The sequence below is a fragment of the Aristolochia californica genome, unplaced genomic scaffold, assembly GCF_029961685.1.
Source record: "Aristolochia californica isolate CCGP_79_NKW_82.1479 unplaced genomic scaffold, dmAriCali1.0.hap1 SCAF_14, whole genome shotgun sequence".
Classification (NCBI taxonomy): domain Eukaryota; kingdom Viridiplantae; phylum Streptophyta; class Magnoliopsida; order Piperales; family Aristolochiaceae; genus Aristolochia; species Aristolochia californica.
This window is the reverse complement of record NW_027181815.1, coordinates 23,560,966-23,576,878: the sequence shown is the minus strand read 5'-3', so window position 1 is coordinate 23,576,878 and position 15,913 is coordinate 23,560,966. Positions and strand designations below refer to the sequence as shown.

The 15,913-nt window shown below is 33.3% G+C and overlaps 1 protein-coding gene across 1 annotated transcript; it reads right to left on the bottom strand.

Annotated features, from left to right (window-relative positions):
* Positions 1-3,121: 3,121 nt before the first annotated feature.
* Positions 3,122-8,829, bottom strand: LOC137950860 (glycolipid transfer protein 3-like). Its single transcript, XM_068797513.1, has 6 exons — positions 8,527-8,829; positions 8,305-8,360; positions 7,973-8,103; positions 4,376-4,511; positions 3,818-3,961; positions 3,122-3,197 (listed from the first exon to the last, which is right to left on the bottom strand). Exons 1-6 carry the CDS (start codon positions 8,663-8,665, stop codon positions 3,162-3,164), a joined length of 642 nt encoding a protein of 213 aa, XP_068653614.1. The 5' UTR covers positions 8,666-8,829; the 3' UTR covers positions 3,122-3,161.
* Positions 8,830-15,913: the final 7,084 nt, after the last annotated feature.

Here is a 15,913-nt window from a genome sequence, read left to right as displayed (position 1 = left end):
ATCTAGTAGGTATGGCTGGCAAAGATGTTTGAAATATTGTGTGTAATGGGTTTCCAAAGGAGAGATTCAAAGGAGAGCAAAAGAAGATCCACTTCTTTGTATTGTGGTGGAAAAGAATTTTCTAAATAAAAGTTCTTCAGTGGTGATTACTAATAAGAAAAATTGATGAAGGACTCAATTTACCCTTCCTCTTGAGTTGTCACTTGGACCAATAGCTTGGTGATGTGACATCCCATGGAGACCATCTAATATATCGAGTTTTAAGCGAATTTTCTCGCTTAATGATTTTAGGCAAAAGGATAAATTCTTCGAAATCATTGTAAAATGTGTTTTGAATTGCCTCATAGGGGGGTAGGGGGTACCCTTTCATCTTTTATTCACTTTGGCAAGGAAGGAATACTTGTTCATTAACCAAACAAAGATTTGTGAGTTTGGGGATGGAGAGAGGGCAACTACCCCTCCCCCCAAGGATTTGAAGACATTAACAAGAAGATTTTTCGACCTCTTTTGGTTGAAAACCTCTCCCTAGAAAATGAGGTCATTTTGAAAGGAGAGATTTACCTGGAGATATTTTTTTTTTTCAAGAAATTAGGGAACTCTAAGCCTATTTGGTGCCTTTGGCAAAAAATATAGACATAAGGGAAAGCTAGAAATGATTTTGTAGATTATACATTTTCAATATTAGTTTAAAATATTATTAGTACCACAATTTGATATTGGCTAGTGATGTAGATTTCCCTTGTAGTTATTATTAGAATTTATGAGGAAATGGTTGAAAAATCATATTTTGTGTATCATCAAAATCAGCTTGGATTTGGAATTTGACAATACAAGTTGTGATACTAACTTGGTTGCGACTTGTCTTCAATACATGTATTTGGTTGAGAATACAAGTATTGAAGACGAGGTTCGAGCTTTCTAAATAATGTGTGACAGGTTGAATTCCCAAACTCATCCCTACCTTGTCTTTGTCTTGTCCTTGTGTGGCCCACATCCCTTGAAATTTATAAATAGTATTATAGTTATTATATAATAACTTAAATTAAAATAAAATATATACGTAATACATAAAAAAATTAAAATTAATTTAACTTATAGATATATTTAATTTAACATAAATTTTACAATAAAATAATTTATTATTATAAGATACATATTATATATTAAAAAATTCTACAAATAACATATTATTTTTAAACTAATATTAAATAAATTATAAAACTAAATACTTTTATATAATATTATCTATTTATCTACTTCTCTCCCTTATGGAGTGTGACCTTGTTTTCTAGGGAAGGATTTATAGGAACATCTCTTTGTAAGAAAAAGAGAGGTATTAATGGTGTATAGATATCCATTTTTATTTGGTAATATATTTCTAACATTTCCTTCAAAGGGCATTAATGAACCCAATGTTGAAACTTAATTTTAATTTGAAAAAATGTCAACACTTTCTTGAAAAAAAGACACATGACAAATTTAGGGACCTACAATGAACTTGACCCAACAACCCATCCCCATGGAGTGTTTGCAACTTGCAATATTTGAATAGAAAATGGTATAGTTAAAAGATAATGAAGAGAAGCTTTGAAAGTTCAAAAGATTGCTTGGTGTCAAATGACCATTTGAATAGTGCAATTAAAAAAAAAGTGATGAAATAAAAGTTTTGGAAGTACCAAGCACTTGATCAATACTAAACAACCATTCCAATAGTAAAAACAAAAAGTTGAAGCAATATAGGGAGAACCGACTATTCAAACTACATATGACCACCATTTGAACAACAGTCACAAAAAAGAAGAAGGACAAGAAACTCTGACCATTCAAATGGAAAGAGGTTGCCATTGGAACAATGTTGCACTCAGAAAAACAAGAAGGTTTAAACTCCGAATGTTGGAAACTAGTATTCAAATGGAAGAGGCCAACAAAATTATTGAGAAGTTAGAACTAATCAAACAATGGAAATTGATATTCAAAATCATATATTAAGAGGTGGTCAACAAAAATCTTTTTCTTTACCTTTTTCTTGAACAATGTGATGAACAATGTACCTTTTTCTAACAATGCTCAAACACTAAACTTCTCCTTCAACTTTGGAATCTAATTAACGCCTTACGCAGAGTCAGCTCGCGGATCAGAGTGAATGATTGTAGTAGTGGAAGGACAAGACGTAGTATCACCTTAAGGCGAACCTGTATAAAAATCGTGTGTCCGTGCTTGATTATTTCTTCTTCTGCTATTATTATTGTTCTCAATAATATTGAATTAAGATGTCTAATTTCTAACAGTTATAATTCAATTATCCCAAGAGAACAATGAGAAGGGGACACAAACCCAATTGGCATATGTAGTTTAAGCAAGCCCTTCTCTATGGGAACAAACATAATGCTTGAATCCATACGGTTCACTGAGTTCCAATTTATTATCTATATATCAAAAGGATAAAAACTCATATAAAATAACAATAATACTTTAGTGAGAAAGCCTTGTTTAGAGTCTAGGCTCTTATTCTTTCAATAATAAGACACAAGTGTGAATGTTTCTATATAAAATTCAAACTAAGAACTATGGTTAATTGACTCATATTTATGATTTTAATATTTTTATAATTTTCCTATTTTGGAAATCAATTCATGTGAGTTAGGACTATAATTACGAAATAGAATCGAAACAAATCCTCTAGACAAACTGGTTTAAATATGAAATTATGGCTTTACGACAATATTGACGTAATCGTATAAAAATAATGAATCTTATTTATTTTATCTTTTCAAATACTCTTAAATTTTACCAAGATGGGTGACTAGAGTAGTTTATTGGTCCAATTTTCTTGAACCAAGCATGATTGATCACTCCTAGAGATGGATGCCATGTAAAAATTTTGAAACAATGGTCTTCTTCTTTTTACAACCACCTCCTTTTACCTATTTAAATGGAGAGAAAGACAGAGTGAGGTAGAGAGAGAGAGAATGAAATTAACAAAGGATATTATAAATACATGAAAGTCTAAACAGAGATATCACTTGTATATAAAATCCAAAAAAATAATTTATAACAACTAAACATATGTATAATCAACTATAAAAAGACAATATTTACATAGAAGCAAATGTACTATGATCCTCTATTATACAGTTATGCATGTCATGTCGCCATCTTCCCTAGGGAGATTTGAACCTGTCCACACCATATGTTGTCTGTAAAAATTAAATACATATGTAAATATTAGGATAAAACAAAAATCAAACTACCATTAAGGAAAGTAAATTATTAAACATTATGGAAACTATTTTTCCTTGAAACCTAGTTTGCTATAGAAAAACCTATTCCAAATATTTAGTAAACATTTTAGAAGCTTCAAATGAGCATTTCTAAACTAAGGTAAAAAAATTAACCTTTACATAAACTAAGGTAAATTTTAACCTTTCTATAAATTTTCCATGAACTATCAGTTTGAAGGATTAGTAACTTTCGGGTTTATTTATTTACCTTAATTTTTTAATTTATTTTCTTCTTAAGTTGAATTTTCCATTTTAATTTCCGATATCTACTTATAGAATTAAGAATATAATAAGAAAATTTTAGGGAGAACATATTATGTTGTAGTGTTATATATATAGTGATGTAATTCTAACAAAATATATCTACCAATTTCAAACCTAGGGATTTTTGCAACTACAACTAGCCCAACATGATATTTGTGCTACTAAAAAAACATTACTATGGATGACCCCTCCATATCGATGATTCCCAATGTCCCTTGTAAATAGAAGATTATAGTTTTTCGTATTAATTCTTTACTTAATTCAATACTTACCAAAATAGCATGTATGTCAGTTAGAATAGGCAAAAGCAAAGTCACAAAACTTTTGACATCCTCCTTTAGCGTTTTATAGTCATCCCCATCAGTCACCAGCGAGCTAATGAAGCTTTCGTTGTCTGGAACCAACTTCAATGCCACCTTGGTATTTTTTTCATAAAAAAAAAATTAAAACAAAAGCAAATTAAAAATTGGTCAAATACTATACGAATGTCATATCTGTCAAATTGATACGAAAAGAAATGAGGTAAAAAAGAAAAGTTCTATTTTTTTCCTAGGATGATTATTTATTTATTTTCATTAATAGATGTTGTGAATTCCATTTTGCATCTATTTATTTAGAAATAAAAATAAATAAATTGGTTAATGGATTTTTTGGGATTGAAGGCACTTTAATCACTTAGTAAATGCTTTTTACAAGGTCCAGTTAAAAAAAATGCATTAGTGAATAAAAATGGTGATTTTAGTTTTTCCCAGCTTACTATAACAAAAAGTTAAGACAAATCTAAAAATAAATAAAAATTAGTATCTAACTAAAAAAGATAGTCGTTTTACCTTGTAAGCAGCAGAAGAGATCCAACCATGCCAAAGCTTTAGAGTTGTTCCATATGCTTCCTCCACAACTTGTTGGAGATTCCTGTCAGGATCTTCTTTTACTTTTTCTAACAATGATATTGTAAATTCTAATGACCTATTCACAACCACACCACATATGGACAAAAAGTTAGAAACTACCTTAATAAGAAAGATCATAATAACAACCTGTTCACATAGACAAAAGTTAGAAACTAACAAGTATGGTAGTATGAGACATGCTAGTATTGATGGTAAACTTAAAATCACTACAAGATTGCTAGTATTCATGCTTAACAAGTATCTGTTGACATAATTAGAATAAACAAGATTGCTAGTATCCATGCTTAACAAGTATGAAACTAGTTCATGTGGTATTAAGCTCACTTACACAATTAAACATTCCACATTAACTAAATTTTGTACAGCACGATTTCAACTTAGTTGGGGATTAATAGATTTGGTGATATCTAAAACCTTAATCTTAGCATGTTGAATCTTGTACTCTTAGTGCTATTTGTGTGAACTTTTACTTTGAACACATTGAGAATTAAACCTATACCCATAAGTTCAAACTTAGAAAAAACTACTTTGTTGACATGAACCTAGTTCACAATCATTATGCTACTCTTGCAAGACATGATGTTTTCATATATTTGTTTTAGAGTCTATGTAGCCCAAAATTGGATTAGTTGATAAATTTTAGATGCATGGCTACTTTGGATGCCTTTTGTTAAGTTTATGGAAGTATATTAAAAATCCCATAAGCCATAAACATCAAAAGATTATTAAAATCTCTTGGTATATGTAAATTAGGCATACATTGTCATTAGCCTTACTGGGATAATAGCAACTATTAAGTTGGGTGAGTTAAAAAGGACAAAACTTTATTAAATGCATATTAGACATTATTACTTAGGTAGCCTTTACTATGGAATTAAGGTGCTTGTATTTTTGAATCTTTATCAAAATCTTTACAATCTCATTCATGGCTATAAATCAATTTTCACTTGAGAATTTGATTCTATGCAGGATTTTTATGTTTAATCTTTATGCTTATATAGAAACTTAAACCTAAGTAATTCTTGTCTCGTTGGATACAATAGTTTAAAGAGTATACTGAATTTGCTTAGGGGTTTAGTCAACTTGAATCAAGAGATGAACTTCAGTCGTATTACTCAGTTCATCTCCTAACGTCGTTAGTGGAGCACCAATGTCTAATTCATTGTCTCTGTCATAGCCCTCACAATGCCCCCTTTCCCTATCAGAGCGCTTCCATTGCAATGCTTGCGGCATAATGTCATCTCCGTCACAGGGCCGCCTCTGTTGCAACCCTAGCACCCCCTGTTAAAGTCCTAGGCAAGAGTACTTCCCAGGAGGTCACCCATCCTAGAATTATTCTTGCCCAAGCTCGCTTCACTTCAGAGTTCTGAGTCAGATGCCTAGCCAATACAACCCGAAAAAACTAACCATTTAAGGTACGGAAAGCCAAGTACCTAACTCAGACCACAAACTCTAACAAGAGTGGACGGAACCACTCTGACACCCACCCCACCCATTCTAGAGCTTCTTCTCACGGGATACGAACGCGGGCCGTGGTGCCTAGCTCTAATACCATGTTAAAGTCCTAGGCAAGAGTACTTCCCAGCAAGTCACCCGTCCTAGAATTACTCTTGCCCAAGCTCACTTAACTTCGGAGTTCTGAGTCAGATACCTAGCCAATACAACCCGAAAAGACTAGTCGTTTAAGGTGCGAAAAGCCAAGTACCTAACTCATACCACAAACTCTAACAAGAGTGAACGTAACCACTCAGACCCCCCCCCCCCCCCCCCCCCCCCCCTCAAGGGTTGCCTCCGTCGCAATGCCGTGAAGAAAAAGACACCGATTTAGCGCCTCTATTAAACCACTAGTTCTGCCCGAGTCTCGGACTGGACCCACTGGGTTCAGCCGAGTTAATCCGAGTCAACTCAGTTTCAAAAAATATATATATATTATTTTGAAAATATATTATTAATACTACGTAAAAATACATCTTGTGTTATTAATAAAATATTATTAATTAATAATACATAAAAATATATAGTGTGTTAAAGTTAACATTTGATCAATTCTTTTTGTTTAATCATTCCTTTTTATGTTAAAGTATATTTAATGTTATTAATAAATTAATAGCTTAATTTATTATATTCGTTTATGTTATTTTTAACTTTATTTTTTTTATAGTTAATTTTGTGCACAGTTAATTTGCTCACGTAATTACTGTATTAATGTACAATAAATTGCAATCATTAAATAATATAATATAATATTTAATTAATCTGTATATTAATATATTTTAATTATAGATTAAATTAATTATATGTGTAGTAATCATGTTTGTTTTACCTAATTTGGTGTTTAGGTACTATGTTTTATTTAAGTATATTATGACAAGTTACTCGTTCTCTTATTTTTGTCATATTTCTCGTTTTTGGACACTTACACTGGAATTGTTTTCCAATGCATATGAACTCGTCCACACTAACACCAAATATGAAGTTGAAGTTCATGTACATGATTGAAATGAATTTGAAGTTGAATTCAAATTTGAAGTTTGTTGACTAACCACCCCTTAGTGTAATTCAAGTTTGCCTAATTATCCCAAATGGGTATTTGACATTGTGTATAAGGGCCTATTGAACTAAATGAATTACGTATAAACCTACTTGTTTGTCTTTTAGAACCTAAGCCATACAGATGAGTCTTATCAAAACACAAGGAAATGGCCTTGTTTACTTATACAAGAGAAGAGCAAGTTATTTAAATACTCAAGTACACTACTTTAGTGAGGTGAGCGATGTTATGATGACAATTACACAAATAAGCATGATCTTTCAACTAAAATGTTTGGAAAATATATACAAACTACTCTTGGTTTCTAAATTGGTAAGACATACTCTATCAAACACCCAAAATATTGAACTATGCTAAAAGTATCAAACCGAGGTGGCGACACAATGGTTCCATTAACATAGCCTAACAAATCTCAACTCTCAAGTAAGGGAATGAGTTGGCTCTTCCATAGGAGATAGTTTGTGGAAGAGAGTTCGATGATGACCATGTGAATTAAGGAAAGGGAGAAGTGTGTGGGAGGTTTCTATAGCCATTGGGAGGGAGGATAAAGGGATCGGATATAACATCGTTAATCCAGTTTGGTTCATGATACCATGAGAAGGTTTGATGAAACCACCACACTTGTAAAGTGGTTAGTATTTTTCCATTTATATTGAATTACAAATTGCATGAAATAATTACATATCAAGACAAATAAATATAAAATATATACAAAAGAAACACCTAGAATTAAGTGTTAGTCATGTCACATATGGCAAGCCTTAGATTAATGCAAAATATCCTCAACAAATGTCACAATAAATGGATATCCAAAAGTTCAGATTTGTTGCTTCAAGTTTATAGTGATTATAAAAGGGAGAGTGAAGGGAAATCTATTTTCACACATTGCATGTAGTCAGTAAAAGGAAATGTTAGAAATACTTTTAAAACGTTTTGGAGCAACAAATGTGAATTGAGTCGCTTACCTAGTAAGCCATAGGATAGCTCTTGTGCAGCTTTGGGTTTTTCTGGCCATCCCTTCTCCCACTTCTTTCTTCACGATCTCTACCAAGTTGCTGTAGGTTGTACGATCCGTCTCATACAGCTTTTCTACCCTCTGCAATTAAGCCACAGGCGGAACCAATGATCAGATTAAAGTTTCAGAAAAACCTCGTCTCCTGCTTCTTCTTTGGCCTGTAATCTACAGCTGAGAAGATCTACAGCTGCTGGAGTTTCGGGTAATGATTGACATGTAGATGATTCTTCGTGTTTTTTACTATTTTCCTATTTTACAGAAGAGAAGAGAAGGAAACAGTACCCGAACATTCTGGTGAATGTCTTGTCTCAGAACAGCCATTGTGGGTCCAATCTTATCTGCAAAAAGACATGAAAGCTCCTTTAGTCGGCTTTCCGTCAACCAAATTGCAGCAACATCTTCTTCATCCATGCCCAAAATCCATTCTGTGAAAGATCAATATTCCAGGGAGAGAGAGAGAGAGAGAGAGAGAGAGAGAGCGAGAGAGAGAGTGAGAGAGCGGACCCAGAACTTGGAGGAGGACGTTGCAGACATTTAGAAAAGGGGTGGTGGAGACTTGCCCTTCCGTTGTCTCTAAAGACAGCTGCTGAATCGCTGACTTTATCTCAGAAACCTTCTCCACTCCTTCCCTCTTTCTTTTCATTGATCCTTCCTTCTTCCTCTTTCTTCTTCCTCCCTTTTTCCAACTCTAACCTTGAAATCTACCCTTCTACTTCGTCTTCGTCTTCGTCTTCTTCTTCTTCTGCTTCTCGTCGTCTCTCTATCTATTTGTAGATACTACGACAAATCAAATCTCTGGAAATTTATTGGGTGAAGTCAGACGCGTTTATATCCATAGTGAAGACGCCATGGCCATCTCTCCCACAAACCTACACCCCAACCGATGCAACCTATATAATAATAACTTAACCCTCTTTGTTTATTTAGTATTTAAAGAGATGGATCACGACATCTAATTTGACCTCGCAGTTATCTCCCACACACACCACATTCCTTTTGTTTTTTCTCCCTTACCTCACCAATGAAAATGCCCTTGTTGTTTAGAAGCTTTATCCAAATGATGTCAAAGTAAATTGTAGCATTAGTTCTGAAAATGCCCTTGTTGTTTCAAAACTATTATCCAATGATGTCAAACTAATTTGTAACATTAGTTCTGAAAATGCCCTTGTTGTTTCAAAAGTATTATCCAATGATGTCAAAGTAAATTGTAACATTAGTTTATACATGCCAAGGTTCGGCATTGGGTGCCTTAAAATTCGATACATATTGGCTTAGTTGGTCAAAGTATGTCTCCATAAATATTGTTTTCTAGACATCGGAATCTATCGATCCACCTGCAACTAGTTAGAAACATAGATTAGAGTGACATTGGATCATTTGTTTATTTTTTTCATAAATATGTAACATGGTATGCCTAAAAAGTACTATGGAAAAAATAAAAGATTTTAAATGATTTAACCATTAAATTTGAATTTAATGATAATAAAATTTGAATTTTCTTATCCTACATTTCTTTTACATAGGAATATCATTTAATGTGCTCAAATAATTGAAGGTGTACAAGGCAAAGGAGATTAGCTTGATTAGGATATATATTTTGTGTTTAAGATTTATCCACCAAAGTAACTGAACAAAGTTTAAAGGGACAAGGAGGAAAAAGAAAAAAATGAAGTGTTTGAATAATTAAAAATTTTATTCCATTAAAGTATATCTAGGGAGACTAGAGTTTATAATACTTTTGGTAAGTTTTCATATATGAATTTGCTCACTTCTTCTCTTTGCAAAATAATGAGGGTCACTCATCAGAGTGGGGCTAATGAGACATACATGCTATATATTTAACATCAATTTTCCCATTATGACAAAACAAGAATGTATTGTCTAATTGCACCTTTGGAAGGATCTAATTTAAGGTATTAAGCATATTCTATCTTTAAAATACAAATAACATGTATTTTTAATGTGTCGATATGGTGACATGAAGAAATGAGGCATATCATTAACAAAAACTGAAATTTGCAGAAGAAAAACTCTTTGTTTGACTGATTTGGTACCAATATGACAAATATAGATAGATTTTAATATTATTTCCCAGCTAAACAAACATCAGATCAATTATACTAAAATTAATTTGAAGTCTTTAAGTGAACAACATTTCTCTTTAATAATAATAATATGAAAATATTAGTAACTTTGGAAATTGTTAAATCTATATATACACACTTAAGGGGAAAGTATTGAACTTTCTTGGACTTGTCTGCTTTGGAAAACTCTCTCATGCCAACTCATTATCTACACAAACATGAATGGAGAAAAAACAGGGAAGAATTATTGAGATATAGAATAGAGAAAAAACATGAATAGAGATGGTCCCAATGTAACAATTATGACCACCTGATAACTGTGGAATACTCTCATTGGAGACTCTCAAAGCAAGAAGAACCATCAGAGAAGAAAAAAATGTCTTATCTTTTATTTCAAAGATAATAAAACAAATAGAAGATACAACAACTTTTATAAGGAGATTAAAAAAAGATGTATAATATTTATAAAATGACATGATAAGAAAGAGATAAAACAAGATATGATTTTGAAAAAAGGTTTCAAACAATATATAACAAATAAAAAAATAGAGGATAAAAGGATCTGATTTTGAGACAGAGAGATAAAACAAGGTCAACAGAGGAAAAGCAAGATAAAACAGTGAAATGTAACAAAAATAGAAAAAAATAACATATGTAACCCCCTAGAAGTCACTGCTCAATTGTCTATTTTTCACCAACACGAATTAGGTTTATTTATCTTTTTTCTTTTTCTTCCTCTATTTTGGTTTACCAATCATTTTTTTTCTCTTATGATGGTTTGGTTTCTCTATTGTCTCTACTCCATCCATACTAATCACAATATGGTTTATCTGCTTACTATTAGGTATATTTTTCTCCTTATTTCATGTATTTGATTTTCTACCGACTCATTGTTGCCCCTCCCTCTAGCTTCATTTTTTCCGCCCAATGATAACAACTGGTCGAACCTCCACCAATCACACCACCCCTCCATCCTGCTTCATCTTCTTGCCCAGATAGCTTGAGTGACTAGACATGCTAGAGCGACACAAATGCGAGTCACACATCCCCTTTTTTTAACTTACTTTTGTTACTATGTTATTTATCTTTACTGTTAATTAGTTTTTTTATCAATGTAAATTAATTAATAACCTTCAGTATTTAATTAGTTACCTATTTTATTAATTTTCTTTTTAAATCCATGCAATGTAGGGATGTTTTGATCCCTCTATTTTCTATGTTGTTGTTTATTTGCAAGGCATTCCCTTTATTGTTCACTATTATTTATCTGTATCCCTAATAATGTGTTTTGACTATATGAAATAATGTTTTCCTTTCCCTTCTTCAAACTTCATATATGAATCACCTGAATAGAGAGAGTTGTGGGTTCTATTAGATGGTTAAAATAAGAACAAAAGGGTACCTTCACCCCCATCCAATTGGTTTGGTGAAATGTTTTGAATTTTGATGAGAATAAATTTAGACCAAAAGTGAAGTCACATTCACCTAGAGGAATGCTTCCCTTCTTCCCATTCTATTTTAAATAAACAAGTTGAGCAAATCAAAACAAGAAAAATGAAAAGGTTCAACTTAGAGAGAGAATTCTTCTTTTGATTTAGGACTTTGGACACAAGTTCTTCCTCGTCTTCCATCAGCCTATTCTAAGTCTATGCTTGCATTAAACAAATCGAAATGAAATATAAGGGTTGAGATTTGGCAGGAATTCAAATGGTTAAAGAATATTACAAATCTGGATTCAACTCCTCGTTGTAGATTCATGCATCCTACATTCTCTCAGTCCTGACCGTGTTTGGGTCTTTCTTTTTTTCTTCAGCTTGTCCTCAGATTCATTCTCTAATTATATGTTGGTTTGTAGATAAGCCAGGATCCAGAACGTAATCTCAAACCAGTTTTCCTAGCCTTAATTGTTCAAAACCTTCTTGAGTCCTTGTCATGCATACGCTATAGCACGAATTTGTTTTTCAAAGATGATTAGAGGACTCGGTATGGGTCGGACTCGTCCTTTCTATTTTGCACAAGTCTCCCAACCCAACTTGGGCGATCCGCCAAGGACTTGGTATTGGTCGAACTCGTCCTTTTTATTTTGCACAAGTCGGGTCCCAAGTCAAGTCGTAAAACCTAAACCTTAAACCCTAACACCACGGTGCAAACACACTAGCTAGCTCGCTCAAAATTAATCTTCCTACTTTCTTATATATCTTCATAATATTAACAAAAATAACCCAACTTACACTAGCATTTTACTCTTTTGAAATAATTTTGAAAGGTCTATTTGATTAAGGGTATACGTGGTTAGAGAAAAATTTTTAAAAATGGGATTAGTTTGTTAGTTCTATGGAGATAGGATGGGTGTGGTTGCCTTTTAACCATTAGAGGAGAGTGAACGAGGCCTATATCCTAAAGAAAAGGAGTTGTTTAACAAGGAATCTGAGGCATTTCACACCGTGACACCCTTCCATCTTCTCCATTTTCAAAGATGAATCATATTTGAAGACCTCATTCTTCGGTAACGACGAGAATTAGATGCTAATGTTTTTGGTTGCAGTTGACCCACAAACCAGAGGCATCTGTATGGCACGGCCCTACCTGAAGATGCTTCAAATTTCTTATGAAATTATATATATGGAGAGAGTGAGAGAGAGCTTCTTGAGGGCTTCTCTGGGAAGAAATTTCTCTTGCTTACGTGATGCAATACGATTAAACAAAAATGGGACTCTATAAACTATAGAAATTCCTGAGTCCTTTTTTAAAATAATCCTTCTTTGTTGATACATTGGGTGCAACTCTTTGGAAAAAAAGAGTGGCAGAGGGGCTGTGCCTTGGCCTTTTGTCTCTCTACACTAGGTGAGAAGGGGGTTCTACCTCCTTTGCCACCATGTGGGTTTGTAACAAGGAGTCCCACTCAATTCTAAGAGCACAAAGAGATACATTTTCCAGTCTTTTTACACTAAATATTCGATCGCTTCCACTTCTCCCTGAGCTTTTATAATTCCAGAATGGGTAAAATGAATGTAATTTGGTTGAACCTTGTTCAATTAGTTTGATCCAGACAAGATCAGTTAGCATGCCTGATGTCAAAGTCTTAAATTCCACTACTTTGAGAAAGAGAGAGAGAGAGAGAGAGAGCTTAGGGCTTCGGATTTGCTCGTGTATGATGAGGATGAGTAGGAGGTTAGTTTCTTCTACTTCCACAAGGAGGATGAGTAAGAATGGGTCACATGGGGACATGAGTTTCATCCATTCTCTCTCTGTGATTAAAAAAATCAACCCAGATAGCATTGATTTCTTTTCTCCACTGGAGATATATGATTTCATATCATTTCACAAGCAAGAGGCCTATAAAATACTGAGTTGGGCTCAAGCACGAGTACAAAATTTGAGGGTTCCCATATGAGATGAAGTAAGACGCCCATAACACCGATTAAAAATACTTGTTAAGAGTCTATTATTAAACTTACAAATATATATATATATATACACATAATAAATAATATCCGAATAACATCTATAATACATAAATAACTATCCCTTGCGTAATTTAATATAATAGGATATACATAAAAATAATAACAATCTAAATCATAAAATAACAAGATTTTATTAATTTTTAATATAGTATCTATTATTACTACAAGAGATTATAAGCAAGTATGCACAATTTAAAATAAACACACGTACAAGAAAAAGTAAAAGCATGTACACGCCATAATTAACATAAGATGTTTTATTATCGATGTTCCCCAATTAGTATTCACCACCAAGAACTTGTGCTTGACAAATTACTCTAATATAAGCCCTATTAGTTTGGAAATACACAAAAGAGATTCCAACTCTCTTTTAAGTCACGTTTATCCTCAACTACACGATTACAATAAATCTCTCTTGAGATTGAGTTAGATTATAGCTCTAGTAAGCTCTTCAACCTAGATTGAAGGTTGTATATGAACCTCTCAAATAAAACAAAAAATTACAAGAAAAAAAGTACTCACACCCTTTGAACTTTGGAGAGACAACTCCTTTTATTTGTCCAAACCTCCAGCCATGATGCACACTTTGAAATAATTTTGGAGCTTGACTAAATGAATGCAAAGAGTTAGAATTAGTAGAAGGAGTTGCAAGTTGAAGCTCTCTCTCTCAAAAACAAACAAGAAGGAATTCAAGATTGAATGCTTAGAATGCAGTAGGTATATCAATAACAATTCATTAAGTTCTCAAAGTCACGCATAGAGGGGTATTTATAAATTCTCTGTGCCAAACTAGCCATTATTTGCCCGTTTACAAAAAGTTGACATTTTCTTTGTTGTGGGTGCTTCTTCAAGATGACTTCACATACATTTGAAGTTTGCAGTCTTGAGTTGGTTGTGCTAATTTTTTTTCAGACCTTGGTTCCTATGTCTCTTAAAGGATATGCATTTGAAATGCTACAATTACAATTATTAGAACAATTAGTTTTTGTTATCATCGAAATATAGATGAGAGTCAACACTCGATCAACATAATCCCCAATTACACAAATTTAATCTCTCCCTAAGAGATTCAATAAAACTAGATTTTGACTCTAGTTGGCACTCTCTTTTCTAGATTTCAAGCTCTAAAATTATATTGTGCACGTTGGGTATCTTGGTAAAGAACAAAGAGATCACGAGTTTGAGGGAGACTGTTGGAAGATATGATGTAATTGAGATGAACTGCCATTTTATACGGGAAGATCCTATCCACCATTTGCAACAAATTGGGTGTTTATGATGTTCTCTCACCCCCAACTTGAGGAGAAGTGTTAGAAGATGGGCTCAAGCCCACACAACCTAGTAAGGTCTACACATTCAAGAGATGTGTCTTAGACAATGGGATCAAGCCCACATGATCAAAGAAGGCCCAAGCCCGAGAGGTTAGAGAGAAATACCTATAAGTGTGAGATTTCTCTTGTAAATTATTTCATCTTTATAGTGGATTACTACAGCGATGGAAGACAGGACGGAGTCTCACCTTGAGGCGAACTTGTATAAATCTTATTGTACTTTTTCTTGTTTGTTTTTTCCTTCTTTTTCGTTTATTATTATTTCTCGTTAGTTTGGAATTATGGCTTCTAATTCCTAACACTCTTGTCACAAATGGATCATAAGTAAAAGGAGTGAGTGACGTAGCATCACTAAGCAACATTAGGGATGAAGCAAGTTCAACTGGAAGCAAGCCAACCACTAATAGATTAGCTAGCAAGCCTATCATTTGTCTCAATTCGTCCTAAGTCTCCCTTGGTTGCTTTCTGAACGCTTTATTGGAGACCATATTATTTATTTAATAATTTAAGGTCACCTTGTAGGTCTACTAAAGCAGCAAGTACTTTTTTGTGTCATATATTGACTATTATTTTATTATGGGTAGTTTGGGGATTTTACTCTTAAACTGTGGTTGACCTAATTTTTCTTTTATATTTGGGGGCACCGCTATTAGGGTTTGATCATCACGGAGAAGGAGCATCATCAGTTGCTGTTGTAAGAGGTTAGAGAAAAACACTTGTAAGTGTACAATTTCTCTTGCTATTTCATCTTCATAGTGAATTACTGCAGTGGCGGAAGACAGAACGTAGTCTCACCTTGAGGCGAACCTATATAAATCTTGTTGTCTTTTTTTCGTGTTTGTTTTTCCTTTCTTCTACGATTATTATTATTGATCTTGTTAGTTTTGAATTAGAGCGTCTAATTCCTAACAATAAGAGGGAACTTTCTCTTTCTTTACTCGGAGGGAGACTTTCTATTCTAAGTCGCCAAAGCCCCGCAACCTAACTACAAATGGTAGAGAGTGAGACT

What these genes read in the sequence shown, in the direction of transcription:
- LOC137950860 (XM_068797513.1), bottom strand. Translation starts at nt 8,665, where the DNA reads ATGAAAAGAAAGAGGGAAGGAGTGGAGAAGGTTTCTGAGATAAAGTCA. An exon ending in CGTCCTCCTCCAAGTTCTGG is followed by an intron (nt 8,361 to 8,526) that starts GTCCGCTCTCTC and finishes GTCTTTTTGCAG; the next exon opens with ATAAGATTGGACCCACAATG. An exon ending in ACATTCACCAGAATGTTCGG is followed by an intron (nt 8,104 to 8,304) that starts GTACTGTTTCCT and finishes GCTTAATTGCAG; the next exon opens with AGGGTAGAAAAGCTGTATGA.